Source organism: Xyrauchen texanus, chromosome 19, assembly GCF_025860055.1.
Source record: "Xyrauchen texanus isolate HMW12.3.18 chromosome 19, RBS_HiC_50CHRs, whole genome shotgun sequence".
Lineage (NCBI taxonomy): Eukaryota > Metazoa > Chordata > Actinopteri > Cypriniformes > Catostomidae > Xyrauchen > Xyrauchen texanus.
Genome location: NC_068294.1, coordinates 29,107,000 through 29,123,214, shown reverse-complemented (window position 1 = coordinate 29,123,214; position 16,215 = coordinate 29,107,000). Strand labels below are relative to the sequence as shown.

At 38.9% G+C, this 16,215-nt stretch overlaps 1 protein-coding gene across 1 annotated transcript in view; it reads left to right on the top strand.

The window, feature by feature from the left end:
- LOC127659996 (39S ribosomal protein L11, mitochondrial-like) overlaps positions 1–16,215 on the top strand; it is a 54,874-nt gene that overhangs the window by 34,343 nt on the left and 4,316 nt on the right. The window contains exon 3 of the mRNA XM_052150029.1: positions 13,050–13,145. Within this exon, the coding sequence (XP_052005989.1) occupies positions 13,050–13,145 (96 nt within the window). The remainder of the gene's footprint in view (positions 1–13,049; positions 13,146–16,215) is intronic.

The following is a 16,215-nucleotide window of genomic DNA, read 5'->3' as shown; positions in this document are numbered from 1 at the left end:
TGGCCTTATAACTTGTGCACCATATTCCTAGTAATACATTAGATTTCTATGAGGAAAAAGTCGTTATTCACAGAAAATCTAGTCTTGAAACTTGGCTTGACAGCAGTGATAACCAGTAACTTTATTGCATGGAGAAGAACCATTTGCCTAAGGATGCTGTTATAAATAAATCCTTTTTGTGTTCCACGGAAGGGGAAAAAAAGTCATATGGGATTCTAAAAACATAAGGGTGAGAAAATGGTGACAGAATTCTCATTTTATGGTGAACTATCCCTTTAATCATCACAGTGCGAACTTCAAAAAAGAGATGCGGCCTTAGATGTGATTAAGGTTACAGGGGAATTTAGGATGATCAAAGATAAAGCCATTAGCAGGCTAAACAAACTTTAATGTTAGCATTCCACATTGTCTGATGCAAACATTCAGTGATTGCCTATGGCTTTTGAAGTACTTATTCTATCAAATGGCCCTTATCCTCATTGAACCCACAGGCAGAACTCTGCCTAACACTAGGCCTTGCCTATTACTCTCCCGAGATGTCAACCAGCATGACGGGCCAAAATAGTTTGAGGGTATGAGGCTAATCAGCTGTATGACACCCTTATAGGGAAGTATGTAATAAAACTGGGAGAGTTCAGCACATTAAATTAGAGAAGGGGAACCAGGGTAATTAATTAGTGTCTTACACTGCAGAGTTTAATTAACTCCTCGTCCACACCCCTCACCTCACCCCCATCCTTGGGCTATGAATTGCCCATCCTGGAGTGCCAGGGGCAATTAATCCTGCCTACTGCCCTAAGGCCATGTCCCCTGTGATGCTTGTGTACACCTGCCCTTTTATGCACCTCTGTTTCACTCACATTACATATCACTGCACATGATAAAGGAACATATCACTGCACATGATAAAGGAACATGCAGAGTTGCGTACCTTAATTCCCACATTGAGAGACACTCTGAACAGAAAGTATAGTTCTTTTACTTGATCTATTTGTCTTTATCCCTTTCACTTTGCTCCTTTCGAATTCCCTTAATCTTAAAACTTTCATTCTGTGGTAATTTAACTTATTAGGCTAGTTCACCCAAAAATGAAAATTCTGTCATCTACTCACCATCATGTTGTTCCAATCCAAACCCGTATAATTTTCTTTTGTTTGTGGAAAACAAAAATAAACTTTAGGCAGTATGTTAGCCTCAGTCACCATCCAATTTCTATTTTTTTTTCTCCATACATTGGAAATTATGGTGACTGAGGGTGTCATTCTGCCTAAAATGTGTTCCGTGTTCCACAGAAGCTAGTCATACATGTTTGGAGCATCATGAAGGTTAAGTTTTCTCGCTTTCAATCTGTTGTAATACAATTTTTCAGTATCTCCATCACTGAAGAAGTGTTTTGTTCAACAGCTTCTATACTCTTAACTGACCCATACGATGCTCTGTTGTTCATATGATAATGTTAACAATATTAATTTGCATCCAGGGAGTGCTGAGTGACTCCAGGCTTCCTAAGCAACTAACTTTCCTGGTCGCTATAATGTGGTTCTCGCTCTCGGTGGGGTGAGTTGTGCATGGATGCTGCAGAGAATAGCGTGAAGCCTCCACATGCACTACATTTTCGCGGTAATGTGCTCAACAAGCCACGCGTTAAGATGCGCAGATTGACGTTTCAGACGTGGAGACCCGGATTGGGTCACTACGCCACCACAAGGACCTAGAGCGCATTGGGAACTGGGCATTCCAAAATAAATATATATATATTTTTCTTTTATTTTTTTTAAATTTCTCATTCATTCACTTAATCACACTCGTTTTCACTCAGTTGGAAGTCGTGCTCTCCTCTAAAACCATCTCTTCAGAGGCTTTGCCGTAAAGTGATTGGACCTCTTGAACCTACCATCTTTCTGTTTTTCCTTTCCTCTCCTTTAATGGAATGAGATTCCAGCCATCACACACATTCTTTATTCATGCATGTCCCCTATGGCCTCCCCATACATCAGTGCTCTGAAGCCTTGCACCCACTTTTGTCAAATGGACCTCCTCAATGTTAGCATTGATCTTCATTATTATCCTCAGAGGAAACATGACTCCACTGTTGTTCTTCTCACTCTAGCCCCAGAAATATGCTCATGTGTGCAGTATTATTGGACACCTTTACAGACGTGGCCCTTGAAACATTGCAGTTACATTTCAAGTCTGTTCTCGCTTGTTTCATCATTCATCCATGTCGGCGGCCATCTTGTTAAAAAGAACTGCTGAAGCTGAAAGCTTGCATTATAATAATGAAACAAATGCAAAGTGGGAGAACCGATGAAAAGCATGAACATAGAAAGCACTATGAAAAATACAGTCAGGGTGCAGTTTTAGTAATTACGGTGCTTGCACTGTATTGATATTCCTCAAACATTCTGAGTAGGGTTTTTCTAAATCTGAAGAAATATATTCTACAATTAATTCAACCTAAATCTTTATTTGAAAGATTCCGTTATCAATTCTTAAAATCCAAGATTGATCTTTTAGTCTCTGCAATGCATGTAAATAACTTGTATATGTGACAAGATTGTTGAGATTAATTGTTTAGTTTGACTTCTCCCATCTAATGTGTGTTCAGTGACAAGCTACACATTTGTCATTTTATAATGTCTCTTTATAATGCCCTTTCTGTTCTTTACAGGCAGTTGTTGATCAAAAATAACTAAAAATAAACATTTAATTCTAATCACACACATCACTGATCCGGTAAAGAAGCTTTGCGAATTCACTCTCATTAAAATGTGCTTAACCAAAATACTTCTCTGAGGCGCTCACTGAACTGCCACCATTCCTTAAAAGACAGTACCTTTATAACATTTGATCAACATTCAATATAATTACTTACTATTTTGTAAAATTACAAATGATGCATGTAAACTATATACATGTAACATATATATATATATGTTACATGTATATAACATGTAGTGAGTGTATATATATATATATATATATATTAGTTATTTATATATACACACACACCGGTCACAACAACATTAAAACCACCTGCCTAGTATTGTTTAGGTCCCCCTTTTGCCGCCAAAACGGCGCCAACCCACATCTCAGAATAGCATACTGAGATGCTATTCTGATCACTATAATTGTACATATCGGTTATCAGATTTGCCGTAGACTTTGGCATTTCAAACCAGTCTGGCCATTCTCTGTTGACTTCTCTTCAACAAGGCGTTTCCATCCAAAGAACTGCTGCTCACTGGATGTTATTTGTTTTTGGCACCATTCGGAGTACACTCTAGAGACTGTTGTGCATGAAAATCCCAGGAGATCAGCCGTTACAGAAATACTCAAACCAGCCCATCTGGCACTGGAATGGTGCCAAAAACATCCATCTGTGGATGGAAATGCCTTGTTGATGAGAGAAGTCAACAGAGAATGGCAAGACTGGTTCGAACTGACAAAGTCTACGGTAACCGCTCTATACAATTGTGGTGAGAAGAATATCATCTCAGAATGCTTTTCTGAGATGCGGGTTGGTATATACACTGATCAGCCACAAACCTGCCTAATGTAATGTTGGTCCACCTTGTGCCGTCTATACAATTGTGGTGAGAAGAATATAATCTCAGAATGCTGTTCTGAGATGCGTGTTGGTATATACACTGATCAGCCACAAACCTGCCTAATCTAATGTTGGTCCACCTTGTGCCACCAAAACAGCACTGACCCGTCGTGTCCTGTGGTATCTGGCACCAAGACGTTAGCAGCAGATCCTTTATGTCCTGTAAATTGCGAGGTGGGGCCTCCATAGATCAGACTTGTTGGTCCATCACATCCCATAGATCCTCAATCTGATTGAGTTCTGGGGAATTTGGAGGCCAAGTCAACACATTTGTGCACTTTGTTATGTTCCTCAAACCATTCCTGAACAATTTTTGCAGTGTGGCAGGGCGCATTATCCTGCTGAAAGAGGCCACTGCCATCAGAGAATACCATTGCCATGAAGGGGTGTACGTGTCTGCAACAATCTTTAGATTGGATGCACCCGGCCGTCCACATGATCGAAAAGAAAACATGATTCATCAGACCAGGCCACCTTCTTTTATTGCTCCATGGTCCAGTTTTGACACTCACATGCCCATTGTAGGTGCTTTCGGTTGTGGACAGGGGTCAGCATGGGCACTATGAACAATCTGTGGCTACGCACCCCCATACGCAGCAAGCTGCGGTGCACTGTGTGTTCTGCCACATTTCTGTCATGGCCAACATTACGTTTTTCAGCTATTTGTGCTACAGTTGCTCTTCTGAGGGATCAGACCAGACGGGCTAGCCTTCGCTTTCAACACGCATCAATGAGCCTTGGGCGCCCATGACCCATCGCCGGTTCACCGGTTGTCCTTCCTTGGACCACTTTTGGTAGGTACTAACCACTGCATACCGGGAACACCACACAAGACCTGCGGTTTTGGAGATGCTCTGACCCAGTTGTCTAGCCATCACAATTTGGTCCTTGTCAAAGTCGCTCAGATCCTTGCACTTGCCCATTTTTCCTGCTTCCAACACATGAAATTCAAAAACTGCCTGTTCACATGCTGCCTAATATATACCACCCCTTGACAGTTGCCATTGTAATGAGATAATAAATGTTATACACTTCACTTGTCAGTGGTTTTAATGTTGTGTTGATCAGTGCGTGTGTGTGCGTGCGTGCATGCGTGTGTGTGTGTGTGTGTGTGTGTGCGTGTGTGTGTGCGTGCGTGTGTGCGTGTGCGTGCGTGTGTGCGTGTGTGTGTGCGTGTGTGTGTGCGTGTGTGTGTGCGTGTGTGCGTGCGTGCGTGCGTGCGTGCGTGTGTATATATATATATATATATATATACACATATACAGTGCATCCTGAAAATATTCACAGCGCTTCACTTTTTCCACATTTTGTTATGTTACAGCCTTATTCCAAAATGGATTAAATTAATTATTTTCCTAAAATCACATGTACATAAGTTTGCTCAATACTTTGTTGAAGCAACTTTGGCACCAATTACAGCCTCAAGTCTTTTTGTATATGATGCTACAAGCTTGGCACACCTATCTTTTGGCCGTTTCTCCCATTCTTCTTTGCAGGACCTCTCAAGCTCCATCAGGTTGGATTGGGAGCGTCGGTGCACAGCCATTTTCAGATCTCTCCAGAGATGTTCACTGGCTGGGCCACTCAAGGACATTCCCAGAGTTGTCCTGTAGCCACTCCTTTGTTATATTGGCTGTGTGCTTAGGGTCGTTGTCCTGTTGGAAGATGAACCTTCGCCCCAGTCTGAGGTTCAGAGTGCTCTGGAGCAGGTTTTCATCAAGGATGTCTCTGTACATTGCTGCATTCATCTTTCCCTCGATCCTGACTAGTCTCCCAGTTCCTGCCACTGAAAAACATCCCCACAGCATGATGCTGCCACCACCATGCTTCACTGTAGTGATGGTATTGGCCAGGTGATGAGCGGTGCCTGGTTTCCTCCAGATATGACACTTGCCATTCAGGCCAAAGAGTTCAAAATTTGTTTCATCAGACCAGATAATTTTGTTTCTCATGGTCTGAGAGTCCTTCAGGTGCCTTTTGGCATACTCCAGGTGGGCTGTCATGTGCCTTTTACTGAGGAGTGGCTTCCGTCTGGCCACTCTACCATTCAGGCCTGATTGGTGGAGTGCTGCAGAGATGGTTGTTCCTCTGGAAGGTTCTCCTCTCTCCACAGATACTCTGAAGCTCTGTCAGAGTGACCATCGGGTTCTTGGTCACCTCCCTGACTAAGGCCCTTCTCCCCTGATCGCTCAGTTTGGCCGGGCGGCCAGGTCTTGGAAGAGTCCTGGTGGTTCCAAACTTCTTCCATTTACGGATGATGGAGGCCACTGTGCTCATTGGGGCATTCAATGCAGCAGAAATGTTTCTGTACCCTTCCCCAGATCTGTGCCTCGATACAATCCTGCCTCGGAGGTCCACAGACAATTTCTTGGACTTCATGGCTTGGTTTGTTCTCTGACATGCACTGTTAACTGCGGGACCTTATATAGACAGGTGTGTGCCTTTCCAAATCATGTCCAATCAACTGAATTTACCACAGGTGGACTCCAATCAAGTTGTAGAAACATCTCATGGATGATCAGTGGAAACAGGATGCACCTGAGCTCAATTTTGAGTGTCATGGCAAAGGCTATGAATACTTATGTACATTTGATTTTTTTCAGTTTTTATTTTTAAAAATTTGCTAATGTTTCAAACAAACTTCTAATCCATTATGGAATTAGGCTGTAAAATAACAAGATGTGGAAAAAGCGCTGTGAATACTTTCTGATGCATTGTATATATAGTTGGAATGTATGCAATTTTTAAAAAGCTTAGATAAAATAAAATGTGTAAAATAAATTTTCCAGTAATGTACCATGCCCCCTGTATGCTTCACTGCATTAGTTCAGGGAGAATTTATAGGTTTAGAGATTCTTTTTGCTGCCTTGTAAGCCCTGCTATAATTAAATTAAAATCTAGTGATAGGGATTACCATGTGCAAAACACATATTAGCTAATTAAACTATTAAAAATGTTTACTATGTTGTTTGTCTTCTAAGAATCAGTTGGCCTCAAGAAGATATTTCATAACCCACTCTTACGAAAGTGATGTTCATGATTGTTTTGAAAGCATTCTGAGTCTGGTTATCATCTTATACGAATTCAGGCAGATTTTTCCATCCATCAGTATTAATGGCTTCTTTAAACTAAGAGAGTATTGATGTGATAAACACTTGTTATATTCATCTGAGTTAATAAAGAACATGCATTGTCCAAGGTTGGTAGCTCTCCTCCATCACAGTAATATTCAGCAGCCACTTTACTCCACACGGCAGTGCCTTTATCAGTCACCATTGAGGAAAGAGCAGTTTTAATTGGGCCGCTTGACTCCTGGCAAGACTGGCAATTTGACCAGCACTTGAAAGTGAATGCATTTGCCATTAAACACACAGTCTCTTGGTAATCCAGAGTTTTATATTGTTAAGATTTCTCTTTTCAACCAATGACAGATTCCCATTTCTATAATGGCCTCACTTATGATATTAAAACCTCTACACAAAGCACAACTACTCCTGTTTTCTTCCATTGCATCTTTGTTTGGCACAGTTTGAATATCTTGTCTCTGATGCTGATACACCTTCATCACCTTTCTTCCCTGTTGTCTCTCTTCCACCTCCCATTGTCAGACGACCTCTTCGTAGATCTGGCTGCTACCCTATTTCTCTCACCAAGTGTGTTTGCTCATTTGAACCCCCTTCAAAGTTGATGTTTTTGGTCAGAAATGAAAGCTGCGTGCAATCTCAGCCTCTTCACCCAATGGTTTTCAAGGCTCTCCTAACAACCTCTGTTTAATATTAATCCATATTTAATTAGGAATCACTCGCAGCCTTTCTTGTTTACTTAGATCTGTTGTTCTCGGTGAAGTCAGGGCTTGGGGAGATGCTAGTGGGGTTGACTTGGGATTACTATTAATAATTAGGTCAGGAGGGAGATAGGCAGGCTGTCATCCAGGGGCTTTTGTTTTTCATTTCATTATTGTTAAAATTGTTGCATTATTATGCAACATACTGGTTGAACTGTAATACAGCTGGCTTTGTGGGAAAATATTTGCTGTTCTTGCTCGACAACCTTTAACTAATCTGAAAACATTTTATCCATATTTACAGTACATGTTGGATCCAACATCAAGATACTGCTTTGAAGGAAGTTATTTTAAAAATGTACTCTTTCAAAATGTAAGAACCATGGTCTGAAACTTAATTGTTTCACAACCGGGCAGCAATTCAGAGTAAACTTCCTGTCGCCTTTGAAAGAATGTGATTTGAAGGATGTACAAGGATGTTGAATGGGTCACATGACTGTGTCACATGACAACAAAAACGTCATCATTTTCAGATATCACCATTTACCTTGTCCATGCTTTAACACGAATATGTTGTCTTCAAATGTATCTACTTGGGAGAGCGTTTTAGAAACGTTTTCGCCGACAAAAACAAAGTCTCAGTGTGGACTAGGGCTGAAACGGTTAGTCGACGTCATCGGCAATGTCGACAATATAACATTTTCGACAAAAATGTTCGTTGTCGAATAGATGTTTGATCTCATTTAACGCAACATGAGATCACATTAAACTCTAATGATGGTGCTCGAGAGGAACACCGACCAGCCTAAACCACACAGCTCACAGTCCAGACACACTCCAAACTTTCCAAACAGCTTGAGGTGATGTAGATTAGAAACTATGAGGAAATTGTACAAAATTAGAAAAATATAGAAGCACTCTTGTTGTAAAATAAATTGGAGCCGGAGCTGCCATTCCACTGAGGCAAAACTTGCATGTCAGAGCATCTTTAAAGGAAACACCCCGGCATTATATCTTTAATGCATTCTTTGTTAAAGTTCAAATAATAAGGAAGCAGGACATGTAAATAAGTTCAAACTCTGAAACTGGCATTTCTCTGTGCGGTTAGCGCCTTTTCTATGAGTCCCAAGAAGTGACCCGATCTAAGGGGGAGAGATTGAAACTGCATCCCGGTGGATGCACACTCTGAAGCACACTTTGTAAAGCTAGATAATAACGTGATGGCTCGTGACATAGCTAGCTAGTGAATCATAAAATGTTTGTCATGGTGTATCTTATCATGAACAAAATCAGCGATACACAGATATAAGAGAGTTAAAGATGGATTGAAGTGAACAAAATGGTGAGAGAGATAGTCTTTACCCATAAGTTTTGGATTTGTTGTTGTTTTGGCTTGTTATCAAATATAAATATCTAAAACTCATTTAAAATAACGTACATTTGCATTAGGAGTTATACTCCAGAAGAAGAATTTGTTATCTGAGAATGTTGAATATAATATTAAATATTTAATTATTTTAAAATGTCTAAGAATCCTTAAAACAAGAGACATTTACGAAGCAACATATAACATAACAACATATAAGATATTTAGACTTGCTTTCAGAGAATCTTGAATATAGTAAATATATTTTGTCTTTACTGCACTGGCAGAAGTATGAAGAAGTAAAAAAAAAAATACACTTATGGACAAGTACATTTATATTCAAGATATGTTCTCTGAAAGCAAGTCTAAATATCTTATATGTTGCTTCTAAAGTAAATATATCTTGTTTTAAGGATATTATATTTTTAAATGGAAAACAAGAACAAACAATTGATGGAGACTTTTTGCAATGAAATTTTTACTGAATTAAACTTATTAAAAAGTGCTTCCTCCCCCCTTTCATTTTGTGAATGTCATTTAGAGGTATTTTTAAAAGATGATTTTGTCCTGTTTATTGTTAGTAAGCACATTTAAAACAACCTTTTTAGTCAAGACACAAGCTGAATAGTCGATTAAGAGCTAATGATTAATCATTGCAATAATCGCCTGAATAGTCTAATAATCGTTTTAATAATTGTTAGATTAGTCGATTATCAAAATAATTTGTTGCAGCCCTAGTGTGGACAATAAGCCAAAACATAGTGTAAAAGATGCTATTTTAAATATATCCTAAATAATCGGGATGTAGTTTAAAGCACCCAACCCAACCAACTTCCTTTAGTATCTAAAAACATGCCACAATTAGGACTGAAACGATTAGTTGACATTATCGACAACGTCGACAATAAAAAATTGTCGATTAAAATGTTCGTTGTCGAATAGTTGTTTGATTTCATTTAACACAACATAAGATATTTTGAAACACTAATGATGACGCATGAGAGCAGCACTTGAGCTCGCACATGATTGAGGAGAGGAAGAAAGAACAGATTACCGTCCAGACTCACTCCAAACTTTCCAAAAAGGTGGTGTAGATCGCAGAGTACTATAATACAAAATTGCAAACAGTGTCGTCGTGAAATAAAGCCGTAGCCTACCTGGTGTTCCGCTTGAGAAAAACTTGCCAGTCAGAGCGTCTAAAAAGAAAACACTGCGCCATTATATACTGTATTTAATGCATCCTTTATTAAAGTTAAAATAATAAGAAAGCAGGCTGTATAAATAAGCACAAACTCCGAAACTTGCATTTGTCTGTGCGGTAAGAGCCGCTTATGAGTCGCAAGAAAAACTGCACGAGAGAGTTTCAAACTTCTCACGCGGAGACGCTCAGCACTGGCGCGCGCTTGCTGCAGCTAGATTTTGTTTTTAGTGATTGCTCGCGACATAGTGAATTATAATATGAGTGTCACTGTGTGTATTTTATGGTGAATAAAATCGTCGATACGCAGCTCTATAAAGAAGAAAGAGTTTGTTGTTTGTGAGTTAAAGATGGATCGAAATCAAGTGAACAAAACCAGGATATCATGTTTGGGGGGGCATTTGGCTTGTTTGGGGGGCAACATAAACAATTGAAAAAATCGGTGCAAAATTAAGCTATACTACACACAATCTGTTTTAGTGCATATCTTTTTCTAAGCCAGGAACCCAGAGATAGGCACAGGGCCCCTATTAGACTATAGGGCTTAAACTGGATTTTTGTTGTGTCAGACCTCACTCATCTGCTAGCGATGGAAAAATATGCACAAAACAATCCACTATTAAATTGTAATTTATCATCAGATGCAGAGGCATTTCCAGCATTGAAGGACATCCGGGGATCAGCCTAGACAATTTTATTTTCACACTAGCAACCACTTCCCTGTAGTCCAAAGCTGGTGAGAGGGTATTCTTTGAGTTTTGCTCTGGCTGGGCCTGTTTCTACAGTTCCTAAATCTTCCACTCTAGTACTATCCTCAACATCCTTTCTCCTCCCTGAATCATCTGTGATGCAAAAGAACAGATACAGCACATAACTTATTGCAAATCAGCTTCAAACAACTAATTCATCAAGTGCTACATATGTCAAATTGTAGACCAATACCATTGAAGAAAATGTATTGGGAAGAGCAGATCAGTGGGATTGCCCGAAGATCTATCATGATTCTTGAATTTTCATGTACATTAACATAAAGTCATCACAAAAGAGTTATATTATAGTGAGTAAAGTGAGGTAAAAAAAATATTGAATATAAATAATTTATATTTTTTGACATAAATAGTCAAAATGATGTATAAGATCGTAAGTTAAAGCAATACATGAATGACTTTAGTCTAAGTTCATTGACACACTATGGCATCGAAATGTATGTAATTCTCATCATCTCTATGAGAATAATTCATCTGTCAAAATCCTTTCATTAGGATCATTGAGATAAACAATGTTTCACTTTTAACTTTCTCTAAAGTAAAGTGACTTTTTAATTGTTACCAGTTTCCATGCCTGATTCTGGCACAGCTGCTGCTGCTGCTCCTCAGTCTGTTGCTCATCTTTGCTACACTCTACAAAACCATTTAATCAAATCAAAGTGTATATTTCCTACAAACTAATATCACAAAACAAGTCTCACATACATTTTATGTTAATGCTTATTGGTTATCCTTAGCGAAAACAACACCTGATAAACAAGAAAAGTACGCTCCGAACGGGGCTCGAACCGCGGTTCCGGCGTGAGAGGCGACTGTGTTAACTCAGAACTACCAAGCTGCGTCAATCTAAACAGGGTGATTAGAGGCTACAACTCTTGAGGTTTAGCCTACTGTGGGTGAAAGCCAGCTAGATGATGATCTTAAGACTTTAAGGACAAAAACAAATGTGAATTCTTACCCACTGACTTCTTTTGGAAAAATCCCCAAAGCCTCATTTGCTTAATTTTTGCTGTCTTTCCTGCTAATTGCCGTTAACTCGCCACTAAGTAACGTTAGTTGATGTCAACGACTGTGCAAGCTCCTCCTCTACCTGCTGCATATTCAACAGAGAGGAAGAAACGGAGTCGCCCATAGGCTACCGAGAGCAAAGGAACTTATTCTATAGGCTAGATTATGCCTATGTCTATTTTACAGGCAGTATGTGCAAAGCCAAAGCACAATGAAATAAGGCAACTTATGATTTCGGGGGTTTACATAGGCTTTTGTCCGGTTTCATATTTGTCAGTCAACTATTCAAAATACATTCGGGGCTACACTCAAAACAACAGATGGACAGATTATTTCTCAAATTCTCAGGGGAGGCAGAGCTTATTACACTCACTGAGCACTTTATTAGGAACACCTGTACACCTACTTATTCATGTAATTATCTAATTAGTCAATCACGCGGCAGCAGTGCAATGCTTAAAATTATGCAGATACAGGTCAGGAGCTTCAGATAATGTTCACATCAACCATTAGAATAACAATTTCTGTAACTGCTGATCTCCTGGGATTTTCAAAAAATGAGTATCCTGAGTATGTTTCAAAGATTTGATGCCACTATCCTGACATGCTTTGGCAGCTCTTGCCAGTTTGTGTGCATTATTTATCAGACGGACAGTGAAAGTCAGTGGATGTACTGTCTGAGGCTGAGGCCAGTTGAAATTAGAATTTTAATAGTCACTGCAGTCTTTGACTAATTGTTCAGACAGTCACATAAAGCTGTGTAATATCTATTGTAGGATGAAATTAGTGTTCAGTTGGATGAAATGAGTACAGTATATCCTTTCAAAAGTTTCTTACTTCAAGTGCAAGGAAGACTTTCACAACTGTAATAAGATTATAGATTAGCAGCAGCCTCTACAATCAACCCACAGAAAACACTCATGCTTTGGTGAAGGCACACAGGAGCCAATGTTGACTTAATGTCAGCTATACATTTAGTGTTCTGCCTGCCTTGCCGGGCAAGGGCCAAGAAAGAGAATCTAATTTATCTCAAGTCTCAGAGGCATGATGACTGCCATACTCTTGACACACACACAAACACGTGTATACCCACATCCTTGGGTAAATACGCTTCCACCAGACTTTCTCTTTTGCTCTCTCACTCACTCACACAGGCACCCAAGCATGCCAAGGCATTCGCAGTGCACCAATGAGTTATCGAATGATTGACACCATAGCCACTGGTATTCATCAAAAGAATGCCACAATGAATGATGGTCTAAAATATGTTATGCATAGGTCTAAACTGATTCTTTTATGCCATTTTTTTTTTTCAGAAAGGCATTCCCATCGGGGCCTTTTGCAAAGACTTCAATGAGAAAACCAAGGACCTCAAAGAAGGCATCCCTCTTCCCATCAAGATCAATGTGAAGGTAATGTAACAACTAATTCTGAACACTGTTCAGATCTATGTCATCTATGTATAAATCTTTACCAGTCAGTCACAGCTGTGACGTCTTGGGGGCCTCATTAATACACTTTATTGCTTTCAGTTCATCTTCCTTTCATTTATTTTGTCACTTTTTTTTTTCTCTGTTTCTACAAATCCTTAAGGTACTCGTTTACATTTGCATTCAAAGTGCATTAGCAAGCAACATTAGATGCGTATTGAATGCCAAAGCACAGATTAGACCTTTTACCGCCATAATGATCAAATTAAGGTATTGACTGAAGTGGATTCAAGAGAAGAGCAAAACAGAATATTAGCCAATTCAGTGTATGCAGTTCATCTAGGCTGTTTATCTTCACTCTCACCTTCTCAAGATCTTCAGAACATTTATTATAATCTTTTTGTCAAGGACTCACTTTCCATTCTCACTTTTGCAGTCAAACACCATAAATGTACTCGAGCTCAGTGTGTCTTAGAGAAATGGGGGCGTCTGATGGATTTCTCGCTTGTGTGCATTAGCAGCATTTAGTCTTACTTTCTTTTGTACAATCAGTCTGTCTTTTTCCCCCATTTTTCATCCACCCTCAGTAACATAATGAGAGATCTAGCACTTTTTCCTGATTCTCAAGCTTGTAATAAAGATGGATTGACGGCTATTAGTAATGCTTGTGGAGTTGATGGCAGAGCGCAAGGGAGTTTGAGCAAAGCCCCATTATGAAGGTTGCAAGGAAAGGATTTTTATTATTGAGAGGTCATTGATCACAATTTTTTAATGTGGCACAACGAAATGAAAGGTCTCTGTCACTTATACATTACAGAACTATTGAAAGGCGCTTGTGTGTTTTCAATTGGAAATCACTGTTTAAATAACCCTCTTTGTCTGGGAGTGAAATGGGGTGATGCTGTTGTGTCCCCGACAGCAATGCAGACATTGAAAAGAAATTATATGGTCACATTATGCTCCTGCACTGCCACCCAACCCAGTCTGGGGTGTTTTAATGTTTCTGACTCATGTCTAATCCACCGTCTCAGTCAAAACCCAAACACATAATCTTTTCTTTATGACGATCAGGCAAGTATCCTTGGTCCAGTTCATGTCACCTTCATCTAGCTCATCCCTTTGTGGTTTACTGTCTGTTGTGGTAGCTTGAGTGTGGGAATTGTCAGCTTTTGTTGTTGGCATTCCACTGCAGGTACATCAGCTCTCATTCCATGACCAGCTGCAAGATGTTTTTAGAGGAAGAGAGCAAAATGTGCACTTCAATTATTTTCCGTTCATCCAATGTCCTTGTATTACATAAAAATAATTCACATTTTTATAATAATAATAATATGTTTTATTACACAACTCTCAGCAATACTTTATTTCGATCAGTCAGTCGTGTCATTTTGCAGTCCAATATTTTGGTATAATGCCAGCTAAACGGCATATTTGACCATTGTCCCTGGCAACCAATATCTTACACTGTGATAGTTTCATATCTCGTAGCATATCTTCTCACATAATAAATAATTTCATGTCCATTTATTTATTTATTTGGTAAGTACCCATGTAATAAGTGGGATAATGTACAGTGAGACGATAATTATCACAAAATAAGCCCCTTCAGGACAAGACCCCTCCAATTCACATTGGGGTTTTTCTGCACTCAAAAAAAATAAGTCATTACCCTTAATTGAATTTGAGAGTTAATTGAAGTTTAAAAAATATATATATATTCTTCATCCATTTAGTTTCATTCATCCAACATAATATAGTTGGATTAGATCAAGTCAGTGTATTATAGTAGATTTAAATCAACTTTATTATGTTTGTCAAACTTAATTTACTTATGTTTTATTTAATTAATTTTCTTATCTTGGTCCAACTTTATTTATTTTATTAATCATTAATATCCATGCCAGGTGAGCAAGTGTACAGACAGTCAAACTGTTGCACTGTCAATTCGATAGCAACTGCTTATAGAGCTAAGAAGCACTCGAATCAAACATCACTTAATAGTGAAAGTCCATCCTCAACCTAAGAACAAGTGCTAATCTTCACCACAATAGTAACCCCCAAAACTCATAACAGACTCTCTTTTTAAATACCAATATAACAGAACATTAAACATTAAAATCTCCTATTCTCAGTTTGATCAAAAATGCATAAAATAACACTTAATTTTAACATTTGTTCACCCCATCCAGTCCCGAGCAAAGCATGCTGGCAAATGGAAATCCCCTGCCCAGTTTCATCAGTGCTACAAAAATAATTAATGTAGTCCAAACTGGATTAAGAAAATTGTATTGGATTGAATGCAATGAAATTAAGTTGTGACAATGTTCTAGAATTTTGTTGCTTTAGGTAAACTGAACAATATTTTTTTTTATGTGATATAATTACTGTACATTATCCCTTATTTATTTATATAGTGCCTTTCACAAACCCAAGGACCCTTCACAATGCATGACATAAAATAAAAATAAAAACAACTTGAGCATCTTGTAACCAAAAATAAATGGAATACAAAAAAGAAAACGAAATATAACCAGAGTGAGCAAATAAGAGGAAATACAACAGAAATAATGTAAAACAACTTAATACAATTTAGTGATATCCTTGTGGTTATGCCCCAAGACAATCAGAATATGAAAGTACATTGCCAGTTGTCCAAACAAAGAGAAAATATCTATTTATGATTCTTTCTCTTAGTCCTAAGACCAGATAAAACCTTAAAGCTAGTGTCCTTTCTGTGATACTGATTAGGGTTTGACATTGAAGATTAGCCTGAGCTGTTTGTGATCTTTAGCTCTGGTTGAGTTTGCAGCACAATGCTTGCTTTAGGCTTTAGCTGGATGGCTGCAATGGATTTGAACCCAAGTCAGGCTTCGTGTGAAGTCCCAATTGTCCCATTAAACTGTCTGCTCTGCACTCATTGTCTTTGAGCCTCTCTACACAGACTAATCCCTGCCTTAAAGCTTTGGTTTCAGCAGGTCTGACATTCGCGCGCGCGCGCGCGTGTGTGCATGTGTGTGTGTCAGGGTGTGGATGTGTGCTTCTAGCTTAATTC